The sequence below is a fragment of the Perca flavescens genome, chromosome 1 (genome assembly GCF_004354835.1).
Source record: "Perca flavescens isolate YP-PL-M2 chromosome 1, PFLA_1.0, whole genome shotgun sequence".
Classification (NCBI taxonomy): domain Eukaryota; kingdom Metazoa; phylum Chordata; class Actinopteri; order Perciformes; family Percidae; genus Perca; species Perca flavescens.
In genome coordinates, this window is record NC_041331.1 from 121325 (window position 1) to 143897 (window position 22573).

The 22573-nt window shown below is 38.9% G+C and overlaps 1 protein-coding gene across 2 annotated transcripts in view; it reads right to left on the reverse strand.

The window, feature by feature from the left end:
- Positions 1-22573, reverse strand: part of LOC114561058 (synaptosomal-associated protein 25-A) — a 51424-nt gene that overhangs the window by 17109 nt on the left and 11742 nt on the right. For both annotated transcript variants that reach the window (XM_028586728.1, XM_028586734.1), the window contains exons 2-3: positions 11938-12044; positions 8668-8709 (exon numbers count right to left, since the gene is read on the reverse strand). In XM_028586728.1, coding sequence (XP_028442529.1) covers positions 8668-8709; positions 11938-12009 — 114 coding nt within the window. In that variant the 5' untranslated portion in view covers positions 12010-12044. The remainder of the gene's footprint in view (positions 1-8667; positions 8710-11937; positions 12045-22573) is intronic.

Below are 22573 nucleotides of genomic sequence, written 5' to 3' on the forward strand. Positions count from 1 at the left end.
GATGGACAAATAACATTGAGTTTAAGCTATAATATTTAAGTGAAATGTGATTAAAATGTGTAGTATATAAGAATATGTTGTATCTTGAGGAGAAACACAAGTGAACTGTTACGATGGACAACTGAGTGATTATTCTTCATGTTTTGTGCAGGCTGTTTTTTTGGTGAGCCTCTAGGAGACAGAACTGTGCTGCTCAAGTCACCGCCGTCATACTGCCTCCTGGTTTTCATCGTCATCACCACCACCATCTTCTTACCGCTCACTAGCCCTTCGCCATCATCATCTCCACTACTCACAGGATTTTCACGTCGTTTCCCTACTCTACTGTCTGAGGAGCCAGGATGGGCAGTTTTACCTGCTAAGGGTGGTGGTAGGAACTTGAGTGCACTCAAACTAATGAAACAGGGTTGAACAAACAAACAGACTGATTTGGTATTCCCCTGGTTATCTCTATGAAATAAGAGATCTCAGTTTTTGGTTAATTTGGTTTTATATTTTTATTTTCTTTTGTCAGGTTTTTGATATTTAAGTTGTGGTTTGAGTACATTGGGTTTGAACCTAATTGGCCTATATACCAAACTGATTTTGATTACCATACTGAATCATTTAGTTTAACCATGCTAGACTTCTGGTAAAAGGTTATTTTGCATAATCTCAAGTTTTAAAGTAGTACTGGTCGTGGGTGCAATTTGTTTCATGCCCAAGCTATGAGTTAAATGAAGACAGGAAAAAAAATAACCGTACAGTTAAGTCAAGTTACTCTGTTGTGAGTTAAAAAAAACTCAGTGAGTCACTATCTTATGTTTGTAACTTGAATCTTGAAAGCTCTTTTTAAATACATAGTTGTTTAAATAAAGTTGTGCTGGTTGTTTTGCCCAGTTTCAAAGTACTGCTTTGTATTTATTTGCCCCACCCTCCAAAAATAAGTGCCCCCCCAAAAATAATTATCACCAGCTGCCACTGGCTGTTAGCTTACCAGAGAGGCTAAACATGAAAAACATCCCCTTGTTAGCATAAAAGAGTTTGTTTTCAGAGCGAGAAAATCAAGACTCAAAGTGCCTTTTTCTTTTCTCGTTAAAGTGTGTTTTTGTTTCTCTAAATATGCTTCTTTCGCTAATCTATCACACACACACATATACCCAAGATCACAGCTAACCCCCCCCCCCCACTCCTTATAGTCAGGTTCCCTATATATTTTTGTGGGAATTTTTTGGGGATTTGCTAAACTATACATTTTTGGAAAGGTTATTGTATAAGGAGTCAGAAAATTAATGTTTGCATAATAGCCACACAAGGCGCCGCCACAAAGCTGCAGACACGTTAGCTTTAGCAGCTAGCCTTGCTAGCTGCCTTAGTCATTCACCAGATAAACTAACTGGCTAGCACCTAGCCTATTGTCTGTAGCACATAGCTTAGCCTGAACGAGCTAACTGCTAATCTTGGGCCTAGCCTACCACTACTGCCCTCTTGGGGTTAAATTAGTTTTGTGCAGCTCACAGGAGTAGCCATTTTTGTAGTCTTTGGCTAGACTACACCTCGTCACCCCCTCCTCTTTCTCACACACACACACACACACACACACACACACACACACACACACACACACACACACAGTGTCTCACCACATGTTGGTTTTGTTTATGCTTTTTGTTGTAGTTTAAAAAACAATATATTGATTTTAATTGATCAAAGGATTATTGATTGGCCATTAATGATTTTGAAGTTAATAAATTCTATTATACTGCAAATGGCAGTTGTCTGTGATTATTTGTGTACCTATTGTAATAACAAGCTGGTCTGTGCTCGGACTCACCCTTCCTTTTGTTCCTTTTATACCAGATAGATTAACCAAGTTAAAATCTGTATTTAAAAGGGAACACCACCTAAATGAGATGATTTCACAGTTTGGTTATTGGCCCCCGAGATTCCACGGTGGAGCCCCTTTTTGATTGTTGATTTGATAAAGTTATTAATAACCATATTCATAACTTTAATATTGATAAAAACATCTTTGATAATTTGCCAATAATTGGATCTGTACCCTACCAGTACCCAATACTCCGAAAACCTTACACAAGATAAACAAAACCTGCACAATCCTGCACAGATTCCCGTGATAAACTGGTCCACCAAATGGCATGTGCTATTTGTTATGTTCACTGGGCTGGTACCAGATATTTGTTGACAAGGTTCCAGTAATGCAACATTCTGATATGGCATACAAAGTTGGAACAGGCTCAAACGCACACAAAACATGAACATTCATACAGACTCGTCTGCTGTTATTTCTCTGTGCACGCATAGGCTGGGCTTTGTCACATTATAACACACTTCATTAACCACTGTGCATACTACAAAACAACAGCTTTGTGCTCTCCATGAGCCCGAGGCTTACTCTAACAGATATTAAAATCCAAAGGCCGTTCAGTTCATGCATCAGCTATTTTGGATCAAAGTGTGCTCTGACCTTCTTGGATCAGTGATAGATAGAGACCAGTGCTAGAGGCCAGTTAGACATGCCACTGATATTACTATCAATCAAACCGACAGCGACCGAGATCCGCCAGTGGTCATGGATCTGTATCGTGTGAAGTTAAATTGTTTTCTCCAGAAACATGTTACAAGGAGAAAAGCGGTATATATTTACATGGGCTTTATGGATAAATGATAATCCTCGGCACTGAAACTTCAGCAAAGCAAATGTTTACAGACAAATTTGTTTAAACCCAGTTACAGAACTGCTTGTTTACCCACCAGGAATCATGGGAAACCATAGACATGTGTGGGCAGTCCTGAACTACAGGACAGGATATCTGACCACGCCAACTGGCATAGTCGGATGTGACATCACATATTTTTCTGTATGGCTCATTAGACATACACACATACACACAGGATATCAGGTTTTTTTTCACATTTTGCTGTGTTACAGTGAGTCTGATGATTTTTTAGCACTTTCTCCCAAAATAAATTTCTGACCAGGAAATGAACATGTAAGTGGGGACAACTATTAAAGAGATTGATAGAGGCGTTTAATGTTTAATATCTTCATTTATTTCTGTTCTGTCCCAAAACCATTGTTCTCCTATAGTTGAGGTGAATTAAAGGTGCTAGTAAAAGACTTAAGGTGGTGTCTGTATTAGTTACAATCCTTAACAGTAAACACAATCATTGACACTTTGCCCTGCATATATGAATTCAAAAAAAGTTAAAGGTAATTACTACAGTAATACATTCAATGATTCATTCACTTTTCATAGTTTGAAGGTAATTAGCTTTATTAGCTGAAAACATCAACAAAGGTTGACATTTTGGGAAATATGCTTGTTTGAATTCTTGCTGAGAGTTAGATAACAAGATTGACGTATCAATCTTCTCATATAATTCTCAGCAAGAAAGCAAATAAGCGTATTTCCCAAAATGTCAAAATATTGCTTTAAAGTATAGTGATCTCTTCCCCCAGGGAATCACATTTAAACAATTTTGCCTTGGGTCTTCTTGTCTTTAAATCTTTTTTTCACCTTAAACAGCTGAAAAAAATCTAAGATTTCACTTTGAATGCAAATCCACCATTCCATATAATTATGTTTCTGTCTTCAAAGAAAAACAAGGATTTAAGACTCAAATAATAAATGCTTGCTGTGGTCATTATTTTTCTCATTGCAGTGTAGTGGTTTCCAGTCTAGTCATATAACAGCCTGCATGGAAGTAATATCACATCCATCTTGTGTCATGTATGCTCTGACTTCAGGCCTAACGCTTCTCATCAAATCAGATCTCCCGTTTCTCTGCTCCATTTGGACTTGACGTCCTTCACAGACTCCTCTCAACCTCACTGTTCATCTTTCACACTCTCCTCATCTCATTCCCTGTCCCTCTGTCTTACTTATTTTCTTTCATTTCCATCTCTCTCGCCCACTGTCTTCACATTTCATTCTGAGCTACCGAGTAGTTTCTCATTTCTGTCCCCTGTAGATAAGAGTTTTCCTAAGAACTTCAATAGCTCTGGATCTGTCTTGATGAAATCTTTTTAGAAAGAGGTATCGAATGTGTTGCAAATCCACAGATATTGCATGTACAACTGAACCCATTTTTGTTGAAAATGTAGGTTTTAATACTAAAAATTGTAACCATGCCTGATCAGCTTCTCATAGAGGCAACAAAAGCTAGTGCTAAATAAATTCTGTAGATTTGAGTAATTTGTTTGCCATTTAAAATGTGATGCATTCTAAATCATAGCATATATTTAAAACTAATTACAGTATTTTGAAAGATAACTGAATACATTGAATACTAAAACGTAAAGAAATAGTTTCCCATTTGGGAAATGTGCTTATTCAAAAGTTTGATAAGAAGTTCAATACCGCTCTTATATCTGTCTGTTAAATATGAAGCGACAGCGAGCTGCTGGTTAGCTTATCTTAACAGGGGGGAACAGCTAGCCTGGCTCCCGTCCAAAGGCCATGTGCTAAGCTAAGCTAACCGTCTGCTGACTCCAGCTACAAAATGAAGGTCACGTCGCACACTGGAGAATGAATTATGGGTTACATTTGCATGAGACAAGGACACATTACATCACTCTCTGTGAGTGTTTTCACGGTCTGACCACTAACTGACATTGTTACAGTATTATGTTTGTGGACATTACACAGATAAAAAGCACACTGATGTTTCCAGGAAAAATGTTATGTTTTAACAAGTGTTTTATGGCTTTTATACATCAGTTGTTACAGTAAAACATGTGTACTTTACATACTGAACATCCAAAGAAGAGTACAAAAGGAGACACTCTCTGCAGCCACAGTGGTGGCTATTAAAATAATATTTAAAAAAACGTCACATACAACATGTATTGTTCATAATGTCATACAATAGATTGACAGTGTCCGTATCACTATTGCCACTCTAAACCTCTAACTAAAACAAAGATTTAAGTGTTTTTTGATGCGAGTGTTTACCTTGTAAATTTGCATTCCATATAAATTGATTTCACTCTGTTGCTCTCTAATGCAAGTTCATGCATTTCAAATGAGAACCCATGCATGATAAAATTATCATACAAGATTTGCATGGATTATACAGTTACATGTTAGGTATTAGACCCATGAGCTCAACCAAAACAATTTACTGACTACAAAAGTAGAATAAGCTTCATTTTCTGGATCATCGAGATTATAAGAAATTTAGGGGTAAAGAGAGGAAGAGTAGGAGCTGCAGTGCAGTAACAGTGTGGGTGTAATCCTTAAAGGATCATGTAAGAGAAAAGTTCTACAAGAGGAAAGAAGCCTGAAAGAGGGAAGGGTTGGATTTATTCTATAAGGTCATTTTACCCATCTTTTTCTTTTCTCTGTGTTGTGTTTATGTGATTGAAACACAATTATTTAATTTCTTACACCCCTCAATTAAAGTCAGGTTATTGTTTCACAAAGTATACATCGATCCAACCGTTCAGACTAGCTGAAAACACTGGCCACTGTCAGCCAATTTACACTGAGGAGCTGTCTGATGAGGTTGTTCAGGCAAACATCATGAAGAAGGATTTTCCAGGGCAACAAACATTGTTGGAATTAATGAAAAGGCACAAAAAACTGGAGCAAAGCAAATTGGATAATGGAGAAAATTGTAGAATGTATTGAGTTAAATGACCAACTACTTTCACGTGTCAAAAATATGGAGTTTTAATGATTAATTGAACATCTATAGCCTCGCTACAAGCTGCTAAATTGACATCAAACAGCTGCTCAGAGTTTCTACTACCAAGTTAAAGTGGTATCAATCCATCTCGTTTGTTTTGTCTGAGTTCCGTTATTTTTTCTCATAGCCTTCCTTTAGTATGAATGAATAAGTATAATATAATATGTATAATAATAAGTAGTAATAGTAATAATCAGGTTATTGCTTCAGCTTCAAAGAGGAAGCTTGGTACAACTTAAACTACATGGCATCACTGTCCTTAAATATTTGTCTACGCTTGTGGACAGGCCTAAACAAGCAGGTATCACTACACTGATCTCAGAGAGATCCTGGGGCGAGTGTGCTCCCTGCTCTGTCTACTCTTCACTTATTCAGTTAGTGTAAGCTTCACTATAAGCCCTTCGACCACAGGACATACTAACAAATGCTCACAATTTACTGGAAGCAAAGGTATGGTAAGAGACAGAATCACTTTCATCACCAAAACAAATTATATATATATATATATATATATATATATATATATATTATAAAAAATAAGACTTGGTTTTAATTTTGGTAACACTGATATAGTATAATTAGAGTGACACCAATAGACTTTCTCTGATTTAATTTTCTAGGAACCCAGAGGCATTACATCCTCTATGTTTTACTGCATGTCTGTTTTGTTGACATTCTGCATCCTGGCAAAATAAAATAATTTTCATTTTTTCATTTTTTATTTATTAAAGAGGAAAAGATTAAAGACAATCGGGCCTGACTAAGTGTAAAACTGATTTTCAGCAGGTTCCTGCTCTGCAGAACATAAACACCACATACACAACAAAAAACCCTAGACAGAACAGTAACAAACACACAGACCAGGAGAATGAGCAACATGGCAAAGCCATAAAGCTGACTTAATGGTCACAGGTAAACCTCTCCATTAAATAGCAAGCAAATGTTAATTTAAATTATGTTATTGACGTTAAAGTTCTGATGTGCTGTGGAATGTCATTCCAGACTTTAGTGAGCACATAGAAAAAAGATCTCTGTCCATAACAGACAATTAAATCTGATGAATGAAAGTCACTCTGTTACATGATTAGTTTTGACCTTCACTAAAAATTAAGGTTCTTTACAGATTATTTGTAAAAAGAATATTCAGGCCAAGAACTCAAATCAACCCAGACATAGTTTCAAATGTCTACTGTATTGCATGAAGAGGCATGTTGAGGCTCATTAATAATCCATGCTGCCTTATTGCCACATTGCAGTATATATTTAGTCTATTTCTCTGGGGAGATGCTAAGTGAGAGGGATAAAGAGCATGTTGTCAACAACAGAAGTGAAGAGAAGCCAAAACATGACACAGTTGCTGTTTGTCTCTGTGTCCTGTCACTGGTTTTAGCCCCCATATGGGAGGAAACACATTATGTACTAACAAACCACAGGATATCTTCAAATCAGTGACTAACAGTTGAAAACGAACAAATGGCATTCCCTTGGCATTATCTTCAAAGGGGCAAATATTCAGCTACTGCCCGTTAAAAGGCTTGTCTATCGAGAGGGGCCGTTTATGTCAGCCTCAGGTCTCGCTCTGTCCCTCATGGCTTTGTCTCATTAAAACACAGTGGCTGGTCCAGGGGTAGCGCAGGGCCATGTGTCTGAAGCCAGCAGCAGAAACTAGAGGCCCGACACAAGCTCATGGCAACCTAATGCCAGTAAAAATAGCACAATCAGCTTGGAAAAACTTTTCCTACTGATTTTAAAGGCAAAAGACTTTCTGTCGTTGAAAATCTTAGCCTATAGAAGAGCATCACATGCAGTGAGGTCTTCCTGAAACAGAGAGTGTACAAACTCTTCGTCATGTCTCTACAGAGTTCTTCTCCAATGCACAACATAATTTTAAGCAGTAAAGTGACTGGCTGTAAAATATATTTTTTCCATACAAATATATATATATATATATATATATATATATATATATATATATGTATATCTTATGGTTTTTAACCATACCAATGTAAATGTAGAATGGATGTTCAACATTTCTTGTTATCCAATTAATATGAATTTAAGTATTATATGAAAAGCATCATATATAATCCTATGTCACCTCGGATTTGGTTATCGTAACATCAACATATATCTTAAATGTTGACTTTTGCGGGTCTCTAAGGCTCGGCTACAGTGCAGTGATTTCTGAGCTTATTTTAGAGTTAGTTCAATAAAATAACCACACCAAACTACATGTTTGGTCATCATATTCACATGAAACTGTCACAGAATTTTAACATATAAGTACAGTATTTGTTTTAAAATATAAGAATATTTGAGTTTGTCAGTATAACCCAGTGCTAATTCCATATGCGGATAGTTTATCTACAGATTGTATCTGAACTGTCCACTCCTAATGTGTAACCATGTGTTGCTGTCATTTTAAAGGCCTGTTTCCTGAAAATGTTTGCTTCATGGGATGGAGGAGGTGTTTAAAATGTCCCTGTCCGTGCCATTACTTTCTGAAGACCCAGTTTGTTGATATGTTAACCCCTACTTAAATGTACTGTCTTTCCTTCAGCTAATCTTGCTCTAGTCTGAGAGTTGTTTGGTTAGGATGAAGCACATTGAACTCACATGTTCCCCTGCTGATTCAAGTTTGTATTTCACTGAATCACCTGAATGTCCCTCCTCTTAAAAAGTGAACTGATCCATGAGCTGACTGACCTATGAATCCAAGTGAAACTCTGCTTCCATATTGACTTCACCTAAAATGTACCTTCAACATAAAGTTGAAGTAAAGTTTAGGGGCAAAGTTAAACAAAGTACTGCAAAAAAAACTATCATATATCCTACACAGCAAACCTAGGCTCCATCTTTATTATTTAGCATGAAGCCGATATTTATATATAAAAACACCAAGTCTTTCTTTGTGTAATCACATGAGCGCTCTGTTGTGACTGGTCATGTGATGTGTGTCATCATTGGACTCACCTCCTCAACCAGAGACAGCATACGCCGAGTGCTCTCCAGAGACTGCAGGGGTAGAAAGAGGGGGCAAATGATTAGCTGAGAGTCCAAGGGAGAGCAAACACAAACATACATATACATACTTCCAGGCTGGACTACTGTAATTCCTTACTATCAGGTTGCTCAAATAAGTCCCTTAAGACTTTCCAGCTGATCCAGAATGCTGCAGCACGTGTTCTGACAAGAACTAAGAAAAGAGATCATATTTCTCCTGTATGAGCTTCTCTGCACTGGCTTCCTGTAAAATGCAGGACTGAATTTAAAATCCTTCTCCTGACCTACAAAGCTCTAAATGGTCAAGCACCATCCTATCTAGAAGAGCTCTTAGTACCTTATTGTCCCACTAGAGCACTGCGCTCCCAGAATGCAGAGTTACTGGTGGTACCTAAAGTCTCTAAAAGTAGAATGGGAGCCAGAGCCTTCAGCTACCAGGCTCCTCTCCTGTGGAACCAGCTCCCAGTCTGGGTTCAGGAGGCAGGCACCGTCACCACATTTAAGAATAAACTTAAAACTCTCCTCTTTGATAAAGCTTATAGTTAGGGAGGGAAGAGTTGCAGCGTCCGCCTAGCCCGGCCCACCTGCTTCTCTTCATAGTCGTCTCATATACGATATCATCAATAATATAATAAAAGTAGAGGGAGGCAGGCCAGTACAGCCCGATCCAGTTGGGGAGAGTTCTGGCCCGACCAGGCTCCTCTCCTTAACCTGTCTCTCTTAGTTATGCTGTTATAGTTCTAGACTGGCGGGGAAGTTCCTTCCTTCCTTTGACACACTGACCTTCTCTCTCCTCTCTCTTTCCATTTGTTTCCATTTGTGTGCATCACGTCCCAGAAATGCCTGTTACTGACCTAGCTCTGGAGAGTTTACTCCCTGGAGTCCTTATGTTTCTTTTTTCGCCCAGCATAGTTCCTTGGATTAGGGTGGTACCAAGATCTTGGTTGCAGCTGTCGCTGTGGTCCTGCTTCACCCTGCTACGTCCCCCCATGCTCTGCTGGGCCACACTACATCCTGTAACGCCCTGCTGTGCCCTGCTATGACACGAACTACTACGACTACCATTTGTAGTCACTGTTCCATTATCTTTATTATGACTATTATTGCCACTGTTCATCACCCACCCCTGGGTCTGCTGAGGTTTCTTCCTAAAATGGAGTTTTTCCTCGCCACTGTCGCATTAGCCACTGCAAATGCTTGTTTTTGGGGGAATTACTGGAATTGTTGGGGCTTTGTAAATTATAGAGTGTGGTTTAGACCAACTCTATCTGTAAAGTGTCTCGAGATAACTCTTGTTATGATTTGATACTATAAATAAAATTGAATTGAATTGAAACTGTTAAGGGTTTCAAAACGTGAAAAGTAAACAAAGGAGAAGAAAATGTGTTTGTTGAGAGTCAAATTACTGATACAGTCATATAATTCACCTTGGTAATTTGTTCTCCTCTTATCTCCTCTGATCCCAGGATTATTATCCAATTTCTACCTTTTGTTTTCTAACTTTCCACTCTCTGCAGGATCCCTCCGATTCTCATCCAAACTTAAACGTCATTTCATTTTATTACTAATCCTCATTTCACTTTTTCCCCTGTGTTATCTTCATCCATCCCTGCCTTCGTTATTCCTACCTACCTTCCTTCCTTCCTTCCTTCCTTCCTTTCTCCCAATGACATCCATGGAGCCTCTTGGCTTTGCATTATCTCCTCATGAATGTTTAATGAGGCCATTTGAGCTGCTCTATTATTCTGCTGCACAAAATTATCTGCTCTTCCTGAGCTCCTCTATACTCTAAAGTTCTTCCCTTTCCTAAAAAAGCACAGTCTTAATGAAAGAGAGTTTGAGAACAAATTGCTAAAACAAGGGAGTTTCACATTAAAGTAGCTGTGTCTGTCTGCCTGCAGGAGATACTTTTGTATCTTTATGAGAGCAGGTAATTAATGGCATGTCGTAGACCAAAAATCTGTTTGACTGTAGCAAAAACAGTCCTCACAATTCTTCAGTTTTTATGCTTTCTGTTGTGCTTCTTACTTCACCTACAAGTGCACAGTGTGGTACATTTTTTTTTGGACTAAAATTGTATTTAGCTGTGATGGTAGATTGGTAGACTAATTACCTTAGTTACAACCTGCTCTCTGGATCCAAAATAAAATGTGGGTAGATTGTCATACACTACCGGTCAAAAGTTTGGGGTCACTTAGAAATTTCCATTCCAGACAGAATACCAGCAGAGATCAGTTGCATTGTTTTTTTTTATCAGGGCAGCAGTTTTCAGATTACATTATGTGCTTACATAATTGCAAAATGGTTCTCGACTGTTGTAGACAGAAGTGGCTGAAGAAATGCTTGAAATTCCATGCTTTTTGGTCTAAACGTCATACCCAAATTAAAAGTGGTACAGCTCCCATATACTTTGACACTCAGGGGTGTGCCTGATATCATTGGAAAGGAAACACTCAAGTTGTGTCAGGGTGATTCTAGGCCTTACTGACACAGAGTTACAGAGGCTAGAATGGAGATTTTTATTTCTGTCCAAGTTATAAATCTGTAAAATTATTAAAATACACTGCTGTAAACACATCTGACAGGTGACAGACAACACAGCATTAGCCACGTCTCAGCTTACTACAGAAAAAAATTCAGAAGCTAAAAGACTCAAAAATGGATTTTATATGAATTCTTTTCTACAAATATGTCTGTGCGTTTTTTTATTTCTATTTGAAAAGTGCAAATAAAAAAGCCAAAAAACTACAAAATACAACACTTCTCAAATACACAAACAAACCCACATCAATCACCTTTCCAATGATATCAGGCACACCCCTGAGTGTCAAAGTATATGGGAGCTGTACCACTTTTAATTTGGGTATGACATTTAGACCAAAAAGCATGGATTTCAAGTGTTTCTTCAGCTACTTCTTTCTACAACAGTCGAGAACCCTTTTGCAATTATGTAAGCACATAATGTAATCTGAAAACTGCTGCCCTGGTTAAAAAAAACAATACAACTGATCTCAGCAGGTATTGTGTCTGGAATGGAGTGGAATGGAAATTTCTAAGTGACCCCAAACTTTTGTAGTGTATATGATATACTTTTTTTTATGAAAATTATCATATACCAAGTAACTATGATGTGATGTATTATCTTTCTTTTCAATATAGCTGCAGATAACACTGTTTGTGTGTGTGCATCAATATGTAAGCATGTTTATGTAGGTGTACACAAGTTTGAGAGTGTGTTACCTCATCGGCTATCTGGTCTGCGCGTGTCTGCAGGTCTGCCAGCTCATTGCGCATGTCTGATTCGTCGGCCATGATGACTGTTGAACTTTGACCTCAAACAAGAAAGGCTGTGACGGAGAGAGAGAGAGAGAGAGAGAGAGAGGTTAGTACACCAACAACACTACAAATTAAAGCTGTACGACAGATGCTTTGTACAGCATGTGACAGAGTGTTAGAAATAATCAGCGTTGAGATTGCAAACAGCCCTGCATTAAAACAACGCACAGGGTTGCCTTGGTAGCGGTGTGTTGCTTTAGGTACCAGTATGACATGAAATACAATCCAGGAAGTCCAGTTTGAGTAACAGGTCTGTGAGTTTTGAGAAAGCTGTGATTTTTCCCGCAGAGCTAAAGCACAGCTCCGATCCTTCAATATATACTACTAGCTGGTTGTGATGACATGTGAGGTCGCTGAACTGCTTAACTGCTGAAATTCAGATTTCAAACAAATTAATAAATATTCATATTATCTTGGCTTTTTCTGTCCCCATCTGTTGACAGATTCAGCTTGAGGTTGGAGAGGTTGTTCTATAACAGCAGGGTCCAAGTGTACTTCAGCAAAACAGTGACAAGCTTTTTACACTAGACTTGACCTCTTTTCTGAACCCTGAAATTAACATTTGACAAAGCACCATGTCACACTAACTAGAAGTAGTTTGTGGGGGGCAGGAATTACAGCTCATTGCAGGTAAGGTTCTCTGTGTTCCCTTTAAGGCTCATAGACAAGTTCCTGCTGTCAAAGCTGGCCAATGTTCAGGTAGGAAAGCTTTTGTCATCCCTGCTCAGTCACTTTCGACAGCACAGAAAAAGACCCTCAACACAAGAGATGAATCAATGTTTTCAGATTTTGGGATACAGAAAGGGCACAGACTTGATGACTGAGCCAAAGTAAATGTTTACCTCGTAAGCACAAGCGATGCATAATTTACTGTTAAAAACACTGTGGTTAAATAGGTTCTGGTTTTGTTTATGGCCCCAGTCACGCACACAACCAGCCATGTGCATTTGCACCCAAAAACACACTGTCCGTGGGGGAAAGATTGCTGTTATAGACACTGTGAGTTTAAACCTTCACCTTGCTGACCCCGAGTTTCATCCTCAGGGATCAACACTGAATCAAAATGAACGACGAGCTCTATCCCTCTAACAGTTTGAAGAAAAAGTAAGGACAGAGACAAGGGTCTATTTTTGTTCCTCTGATTTGCTGCCAGACAGTATTTCATATAGCCACACACAGTATGACTGGGGATATGGTCCATGAAAAATGTATGTGGCTGTAACTCAGGCAGGCAGGCTGACAGAGCTACATGCTGCTGCTTGGCCATGGGACGAAGGAGACGAAGGGAACCAGCTGAGTCCCTTTGTTCCCTTCATTCCTTCTGCCCCTCCTTCTGCCGGTGTTTCTCTGAACAATTAAGTCATTAATGAAGCAAATAATCTGATCTGGTCCAATCAGATGTCATTTATGCATCTAATGTGTTTTTGTTTCTATTGCACAAATCATATTGAAGAAATTTTTATCTAACGTTGCTTGTTGCTGATACAAATTTAACCACCCAGCAGCTTTCAGCTCTGAAATCATTAAAGCTTTATGTAATTTAATCTACTGCAATATACAGCGCAGCAATGTGACCAAGCGGCCGCTGACTTTTGGACTCAATCAGGTGCTCTGGCTGCAGGAGGAGACTGTCAGTTTGATTCATTTTGCTACAACCTAATAACATTTCAAAACCCAGGTTTTCAGGAATAAAAGTGGAACATTTTTGTAACTGCAAAAACAGAAATATTCTAGGCTTACTTTCCTTTAGCCTTACTATGACATTGTAAAACTCTATCTTTCTGGTAAAATAGCAAAACAGCTAGAAATGTTGTTGCTGTATCAGATTTTGGGAGCTAAAAAATTGGTTTCTTTGCTGAAGCCCGAGGCATCCATCAATCAGACCCTGTCCCTAAGGTATCTGAGGTGGATGGACACAAGGTCAGTTGGAGTCACAGCTGGATGTTTGATAAAGTATCTCCTTGTTCTGCCCCACCTTCTGTCTGTCTGTCTGTCTGTCTCTGCCTCCATCCCGGCGGAGTTATCAGGGTGGTTAATAATTGAACATGTGCCGGGAAAAGAAAAAACTGCCTTTTCAAAGTGCTTCTCTCCTTCTTGCATGCCCTCTCTTCTCTTCTCTCTCTCTCTCTGTGTGTGTGTGTGTGTGTGTGTGTGTGTGCATTTTGTCTGCTATGCCTGGTGCACAGTTGCACTTTAAAATATTTATGTTGACATTTTACATTTTAGCCATTTGGCTGAGGCTGTAATCTAGAGTTTCTTACAATGGGTGCAACAGCAGAATAAGCTTCAGTTCATAGATCAGCTACATTACAAGTTAATCATACAGAGGAGACATGGCTTTGTGTTGGGACGGAAAAACGCAGATGACCTTAGCAATAATCTGCCATGTTTTATATGGGACAAGAAACAGTTCCTCTGGTTATTTTACCAGCCAAACATGACTTTTTTTAAAGTTGTAATTAACCGCTGAGATACAAATTGAAGTTTAGTAAAACTTAAATCCTGTCAGTTTGCAATCACTGTCTGAACACCCAATTAATTTAGAGAAAAGTGTTTTATTTTTTTATTCAGGTTTTTATCGTATCTCTCTTCTCTGTTTAAGGGAATGGATATCAAGCTTCAAAATGGCAACAAAGCAAGGCTGATCATATCCATTGCCATGCTCAAATCATGCCCACTTGTTGACAGCATTCCCATGGTTATGTTGTCAATGGTAACAGTATTAATGATCTAGTGATGCATCTGCACACTTAACGTACTAAAAGGAAACATGGCACAGTACAGTTACAAACCGTTAACACTAGCAACAATAACTGAACTGAATATAACTAAACACTGTGGCATCTCAGTCAACAATAACATTCAGGGTCTTTTCTTTTGCTGTTGCTGCTTACATGTTCCCTGTGTAATTCTCTTCTGTGTTATTGATCAGATGTTGATTGCTCATCTCTTTGCAGTGGAGCCGCTTCCTGTGAACGCACACACATACAGCACAGCTTCGTCTTCTCATTTCCTCTTATATTGACTGTGACCACTCTTTCTGCCATTGTCTGTTTCACATCTATCAACAGTCTAACTCATCCTTTAACCAATTTGTCTTCATTATACTTAAAATAAATCAATATTTGTCATACACACAGTCCAAAGTACATGTTGTGAGATTCTTTAACAATTAAATGTTCCGATCAAATACTGTATCTTATTTTCAATTTAGCATTTGCTGTACAGAACATCTATTTTGGTGATGTAAGTAAGGGTATTTAGTCTTTATGATGCAATTAACTGTGTATTTGCTTGTATGATGAGTATAGGAATAGTGTGTTCCAACAACTTGTCCCTAATTGGATAATCATTGGTCACCTGTGACCTAAAATCATCTGATCTCACCCATTAATATTGTGTATAATCACTGGATCTCTGTGCTCAACCCTCATATAGTCCCTCCATCAATAGCCATGCTTCCAATAACACTCTCACTCTGAGTTAAGCAATGGCAGGTAAACCATAGATTTACCCCACTGGACATCCATTCAGCACACTTGTTGGACTGATATGCATCTGATCAGTTTTACTACTTACAGATCAGATTAATTGGTGTTATAACGAGACATAAGCTTGGTCCCAAATCCATACTATATACTCAAAACAATGCAGTGGAAAACAATGCTAAGAGCTGGAAGAAATTGAAACAAATTATGGATGCTTGTGAAACAGATTCAGGAACACCTCAGAAAACAAAAACATAGCAATTCAATCCTCGACATTTTGAAAACCATTTTGATAGAATTATGTACAGTTTAATTAGCATGTACATGAAAGTTGCATGTTAGTATGCTAATCTTTTTGTATACTAACCCAGTAAGATGATTAATAGTACGTATACAATTAGTATGTAGTGTTTGTATGGAGAGCAGTATGTACAGTCTACAGCCATGCTAGCAGTTCTGTGAGGCTGTACAGGCACAGCGGTACTTTGAGCTAAATGTCAGCATGCTAACATGCTTACAGCAGTGGCGGCGCCAGGGAGGGGCTAGGGGGTGCTGTAGCTACCCCTAGGTTTGCCATAGCACCCCCTTAGCACCCCCAAGAAATTGCTGTGGTTGATTTATAAATAAATAAAAAATGTTAATGTGTAAATAGTATAATTTATATTTGAAAAATGAATAAATACATTAATAAAACAAACCGATTATTTTTAGGCTAAAAAACACAGGTGAGGATATTCGGCCAAAGGGTGCAGCACGTATTGAACTTTTGACCTTACTTCCGCAGTAACGTATTCACAAAGAAGAAGAAGAGCTCAGTATTTGGATTTGGAGCTGTTAGGATTAGAGAAGTGAGTCACAGCAATGGATAGTTTTTTACTCCCTCAACGTCAAGGTGTGGAGACTTTATCAAAACCTGTAAATAAGACTGAGAGATATGGTGAACTTGTCACCAACCAGGGCGAGGAAAAGCAGCCGGAGGAAGGTGATCTGACCACGGCCGTGATTGCTGGGGAGGATGCTTAACGTCACCCTGCTGTACATGACATCAGACCAGAGGATCGCACAGCCAGGCCACAGTGGGGGAGTCAGCTGATAGGGGTCCATGCAAGAACTCTTATCTCTGTCTCGTGGAAGAACATTACAGTAAACATGTGTTTTACAGAAATGTGAATAAATGGATCACCGAATCTAAAGTTATACAGCACACTGGACATCGCCCTCAGTGGCTTATTTAAATATATTAAGTCACTACAGATATGACTACAATATTTTGACCATACGTGCAAGTGTGAAAACTGTGTGAGGATACATGCGCGTGTGTTTTTATGTGTGTGCTTGGCTGTGTGTGGTGTATGGCCTTCTGCATTAGCCTACTCTTCTGAGCCAATGTATGCGAGCTGCAGTAATGACTGTTTGAACCCGGCTTGTTGGCTGGTATTTGAAATATGTTTGGTGGGCTAATCAGAGTTCTATGGTGCTGTTGTATTGGCAACTTTAAATCAATCTTTCGCTCGTTTAGTAAACCGCGGCAGAGGTGGGTGGGCATCTGCGCGAGTGTGTGTTACGTTAGCTATTTGTGTCAAGGGAAACTCAAAATTTCAGAGCACCCTTACTGAAACGTCCAGCAACCCCAAAGCACCAGCAAAAGAAAATATCTGGCGCCGCCACTGGCTTACAGTGACAATGCTACCATACTGACATACTGACTAAAAATCTAAACCTCATTGTGGCGCGAGAGGCAAAGTAACATGACCTCTACGGCATCAGGTTTATGTCATATCTCCCGAGCAAGATAAAACAGCAAATTATATAATTTCATACGTGCAGCTATTACTCTTCACGCACCAATGCAACAATCAAAGGTTGTACAGGCAGCTACCAGCATGAACAAAACATAGGGAGAGGGAAATGTGTATGAAAAAAGGCAGCACGCGCACAGAGCAGCCACAATGCGCACTCTGCTCTCGGAGTTCATTTCTGCTCGCACAAGTTTTGATTGGTCAATGCGGTGGACCGACCAACAGACATTTTTTAAACATTCCTAGAGTGGCCAAAAGGTTCACACTAGCTAAGTGAAGTATCTGTTCAAATGATTAGAGTAAATACACAAAGCACTACAGTGTACCAGCACCTACATTTGAAGAAAAACCTATTGATTTTACTTGTAACATCACTAAATATAGATTAACAAGAACACTTACTTTTTTACAGTTTCATATTTGATCAATTGCACTTGCACATGACAAACCGGTTTATATGATGCTACCAGCTGTGGTTGCTAGGAGATTTGCAAATGGCAAACAGACAAAACTGATAGGTCTGCATCATAATGTTTCCCTGGTGACATGTTAAAATGATCAGTACAATTATAAAGAAAAGTTTTAAATGTTTCTATTTCCAATCAGCGTTTTTGAATGTTCGTCGTTTTCTCTCTCCTCCTTCTTTGTCCATCCATAAACTCACTTCCTGTTTAACATGCTTGACATGTTTCATAGACAAACAGACACACACACTGCAGTTGAGCTGACATAACATAAGGTCCGGCCATCCCATCCCCCACCAGCAGCCCTGCTAACTGTCACTCGTCTTGACTGACGTCCGCTGTATGGCCTGAACTGCCAGGCTCAGCCCGTGGAGAGATTAGAGTCAGCATGGAAAGAGGATTTACTCTCCACTGTTTTCTCTCTTCACTCTCTCACACACTTACTTCTCTATCTATCTCCACACCCTCTCTGTCCATGAATGTATACAGTGTATATCCAAAAACCAGAATGTAAGGGAGAGATTTAAGTAACAATCCATAACATTTACTGTACCTGCATACAGGTTTTTCTCATCTGTAGCTGACTAATGTAACATAGCAGTAATTCACTTTGCTGAATACGTTACAGTTTGTGTTAGGTGGGTCTTTCCCAGGGCAAATCCTCTAGCTCACAGGAAGTGATACAACTTCGCTTAAAGGAAGGAGCATGAGCATGAGAGGCAATTATGGCTGAAATCTTACCACCTAAAGAAACTCTCAATATATCAACGGGATAAGGACAAAGGATAAAAAACATAATAAAATAATAATTATTGTTATGGTATGTCTAGAAGTACAGAGCAAAAACACCACAAAGACAAATGCTTTCCATCCAAAAATGAGCAAAAGATTCAAACCTGATGGGAGAACATTAACATAAATGGAGACATTAAAGGGCAGCAATTAATTATTGATCAAACTATTAAAAGCATTAATCCTTAAAGCTGTTAAAGGGAGATACAGAAGCAGGATGAGAGGAGGTTTAGTACAATACCTCAACAATCAAAACAGGAACAGTAAGAAGAACCTGAACACAGCTGCATATTAACCATTTATTGTGCCAAAAAGACACAGATAATTGGAATTCCCATCTGCCTCACTGAACAGTGAAAAGTCCAGCTGTTAATATGTGGACTTCTACGTTATTCTGCATTTATTTTGTTGGTTAAAAAGTCCATAATTTGTTTCCATGGATGTTGTTTTCTGTCTCTGTTTGCTTCCCACTTTGAAAATCTCATCCATCGTCACGTCTTTTCCTTCCTACAAAACCATTTAGTATCAGAACAACAAATAGGCTCCCATCATAACATGCTGTGAAGATCATTTGAACTAGGTAAGTTTGTTTCATGTCATGTGAATGAATAGAACATGGTAGAACAGAGCAGCATACAGTTTTGGCACAGAGCTCCAGAAGGGGACTGGATTAGCACTGTCATGTCACGCTGACATGATTAACACACAGCTACACAGCCCCAATCGTGGAAGAATCGACAAGCTATTTCAGGCAACAAAGAGAAATCCTGTCAAAGCATACAAATGGAAAATTCCACTCTAAAAACTGTGTACTGTGGACACCCAGTTGAAAATATAGCATGTGTATGTATTGTTCATTACTACGAAAAACTATTTATTACATACTGATATGACTGATTGATAAGGGAAACAGCCCTGCAATTTTCTGTCACATGTGTTTATAGTGTATTAATGCATTAATATACTGTATAGTAATTGTATTGTACCTGCTGATAATGTGAAATGATTACTGAAGTGCATTTCATGGGACATATTCATGTGCTTAATGTCCTGTTTCAATAGGATGTCATGTGGGACATAACACAAACATAAGTTGAGGATAAAAGGGCTCTTGGATTGGATAGGAGAGGCAGATAGTTTTTGTTTGGATCTACTTGAACAGGTCAGAATAAGGTCACTATTAAAACCCTATCATCAGCTCCTCTACTGTTTAGTAGAGAATATTTTTTAAATGTGATATCTTGAGTCTTGAGTTGTACTTAAAGAGATATTTTGCTGATATATGTAAATCAAGCTCTGTGCCATGGCAATGTGTTTAGATGAATGGTTTGGCTTCTCTCCGTGGCGCCAGTGCACAGCTCCCCGCAGAGCAGCCAAGGTCTGCCAAGATCTGCCGGAGGACGTGAAACGCACCGCTGCTCCGCTCCTCTATGCATTGTCATCACGGACAGAGGCCAAACACCATTCATCTAAACACACTGCCCACACAAAGATGACACAGAGCTAGATCAGAATTGGAAAAGTATCCCTTTAACTCAACATAATTAAGCAATCTCTACATCTGTAGCACTTGGTTGAAGCATGTTATGCCCCCCCCCCCCAAAGCATCTACCAAATAAAGTATTTCTGTAAGTCGGGGTCTTGTTAACATCAGCCTTAAGAGAAAAGTATGAAGCTAATTCATGATATATATCTAAGAGATGTTATAAAAATGCTATTTTTACAGTAATTCTCCTTTGAAAGAATTAATGAAAAACACCTGCAGGTAGATTTATTGCAGCCTGGATGAAGGATAAATACAAAGAAGGAAAATTACTGGCTTCGTCTGCATTTAGGAGCAATTCAGTTGAAATGCAGGATAAAAAAGATACATTTGTTTAGCAATCGTCACACAGACTCACTGTCAAGCTGTTGTGATTAACTGCCTCGACTCTGAACCAAAACGACTGCTATCAATCATGTGTTCAGTTGAGATGAACAATGTTTGTGAAGGAAATAGGACATCAGGACACTCTGGTTACATAGAAATTCACAGTCAAGGAAACCAGGTCAGCTTGTCAGTTTTTCTGTTGTATTTTTTTCACGGGTTTATAGAAGCACTAACCTAAATCTGGGGAGATTTTCAGGATAGCTGGTGCACTTTTCTCTCTCTTTCTTGCATTTGTTTTTGAAGATTAGTTGGAGAGGAATGTGCCAAATGAGACGGTGGGCACAGCGTGACTGAAAATTACCATTGCTATTTCTGTAACGCTCCTTTTCTTTGTATAATTGCGAGCAAATCTGGTTGTGTAGAATTGAATTGCACAAAAGTGAACCCAGGGCAGCCAGTGGATTTCTGGAGAGGCAACCATTTACCTACAATAAGAACATACATGCATGGAGGAGTAGTAATAGACAGCTAAATAGATTAAAATAATGGATCCAGTACAGGTTACAATTACAGTAATAAAAAAAAGATCTGAAAAAAACTGAAAATACAGTACAGAAAATACTAGACTTACCTGCTGCATTTTCATATTGCTTAAACCTGATTGGTGTGTCTACAATTAAGCAATCATGCGTTGGCGTACCTGATGGCTTTGTTCCACAGGTCGGCTCATAGGTGTGGTCATGTGACAGTCAGCGCTTTGGAATTGCAAGGAAGTGACATCATGATCTACTTCTGTGTCTAATGTATACAAATGTGTAAATCACAGTGTGTATTTTTTTTTGCAAAACGTGTGAGGCTGACATTGTGTGATAATGGTGCACATCTGGGCCAATGATTTGCTCCTTGAGTGTAAAGTTTTGATAACTGTGTAATACTTTTGATTTCAGTGTGTGAGCAATCGGCCCAAACTGTAACCGGTGGGAAAATGTCCTCACCACGGCATAGTATATGGGTACATTTTGGGTTTCAGAACTGAGAACACTACAATAAAATAAAGCTTATTTGGATATAAAAAAACCAATCTTATTTACATTGTTGTGTAAATAACATATTGTGTGCACTGTGTTTATGTCTTTGTCAGCATACTGTGTATGTATTTGTCTATGGTAGCAAACCAGTTTCCCCTTTGGAGATTAATAATGTTAATCCTATCCCATCCTGTGGGTCAACAGAATCCGTCCCCCATCCATTGTCTATGGAGCAGCTCCAGACAGGTGTGAGGTGGTGGTTGCTTCTCTGGTTTCTGGCTTTGAGAGAGAGTAGCTCATATTCAAAAATATTGATAGAACTTGCTAGGCCATAGAAATAACATATTTTAATTCTTAATTTAAGTGTTGTTACTCTTTAACATCCTCTTATTCCCTCACTCCCTCCTCTATTTGCAACAGACATGACCTCCTGTCTTCCATCTATCTTATCTTTTCTCTTGAAGATTAGTACAACCAGACTGCAGCTTCAAACTTTATTATAATGGCTTTTAATAATCTCTGTAATTATAACATAGACATGCCACCAATGCGTACTTTCTCTCTTCTGTCCATTTAAACTTAAAGTGAAGGAGACTGAAGACTTACTATGTCACACTATAAACACAAGTGTGTGTGTGTGTGTGTGTGTGTGTGTGTGTGTGTGTGTGTGTGTGTGTGTGTGTGTGTGTGTGTGTGTGTGTGTGTGTGTGTGTGTGTGTGTGTGTGTGTGTGCGTGCGTGCGTGTGTGTGTGTGTCTGTGTGTTGGAGGGTCTAACACAAAGCAGAACCATGTTTCATTATTCACTGGATGGATGCAGATCAATGCAACAGCAATATGTCTGTATGTGAGACAGCCTGAGTACATACAGCACATACAGTGTGTGTGTTTACAGGAGCAAGTGTGTTTCAGTACACACCTGCACATGCACATGTGGTTGTTCATATGCATGTGTTGTACACATGTACAGTATCTGATCTTGTTTTTTATTTTGTATTGTTCTATCCTATCCAGCTGTTCATTATTATTGCAGCAGTTGGCCTCAGTGTAAAACAGATTACATTATTTATTTTCATAGGTTTTCCTCATTTAATGGACTGT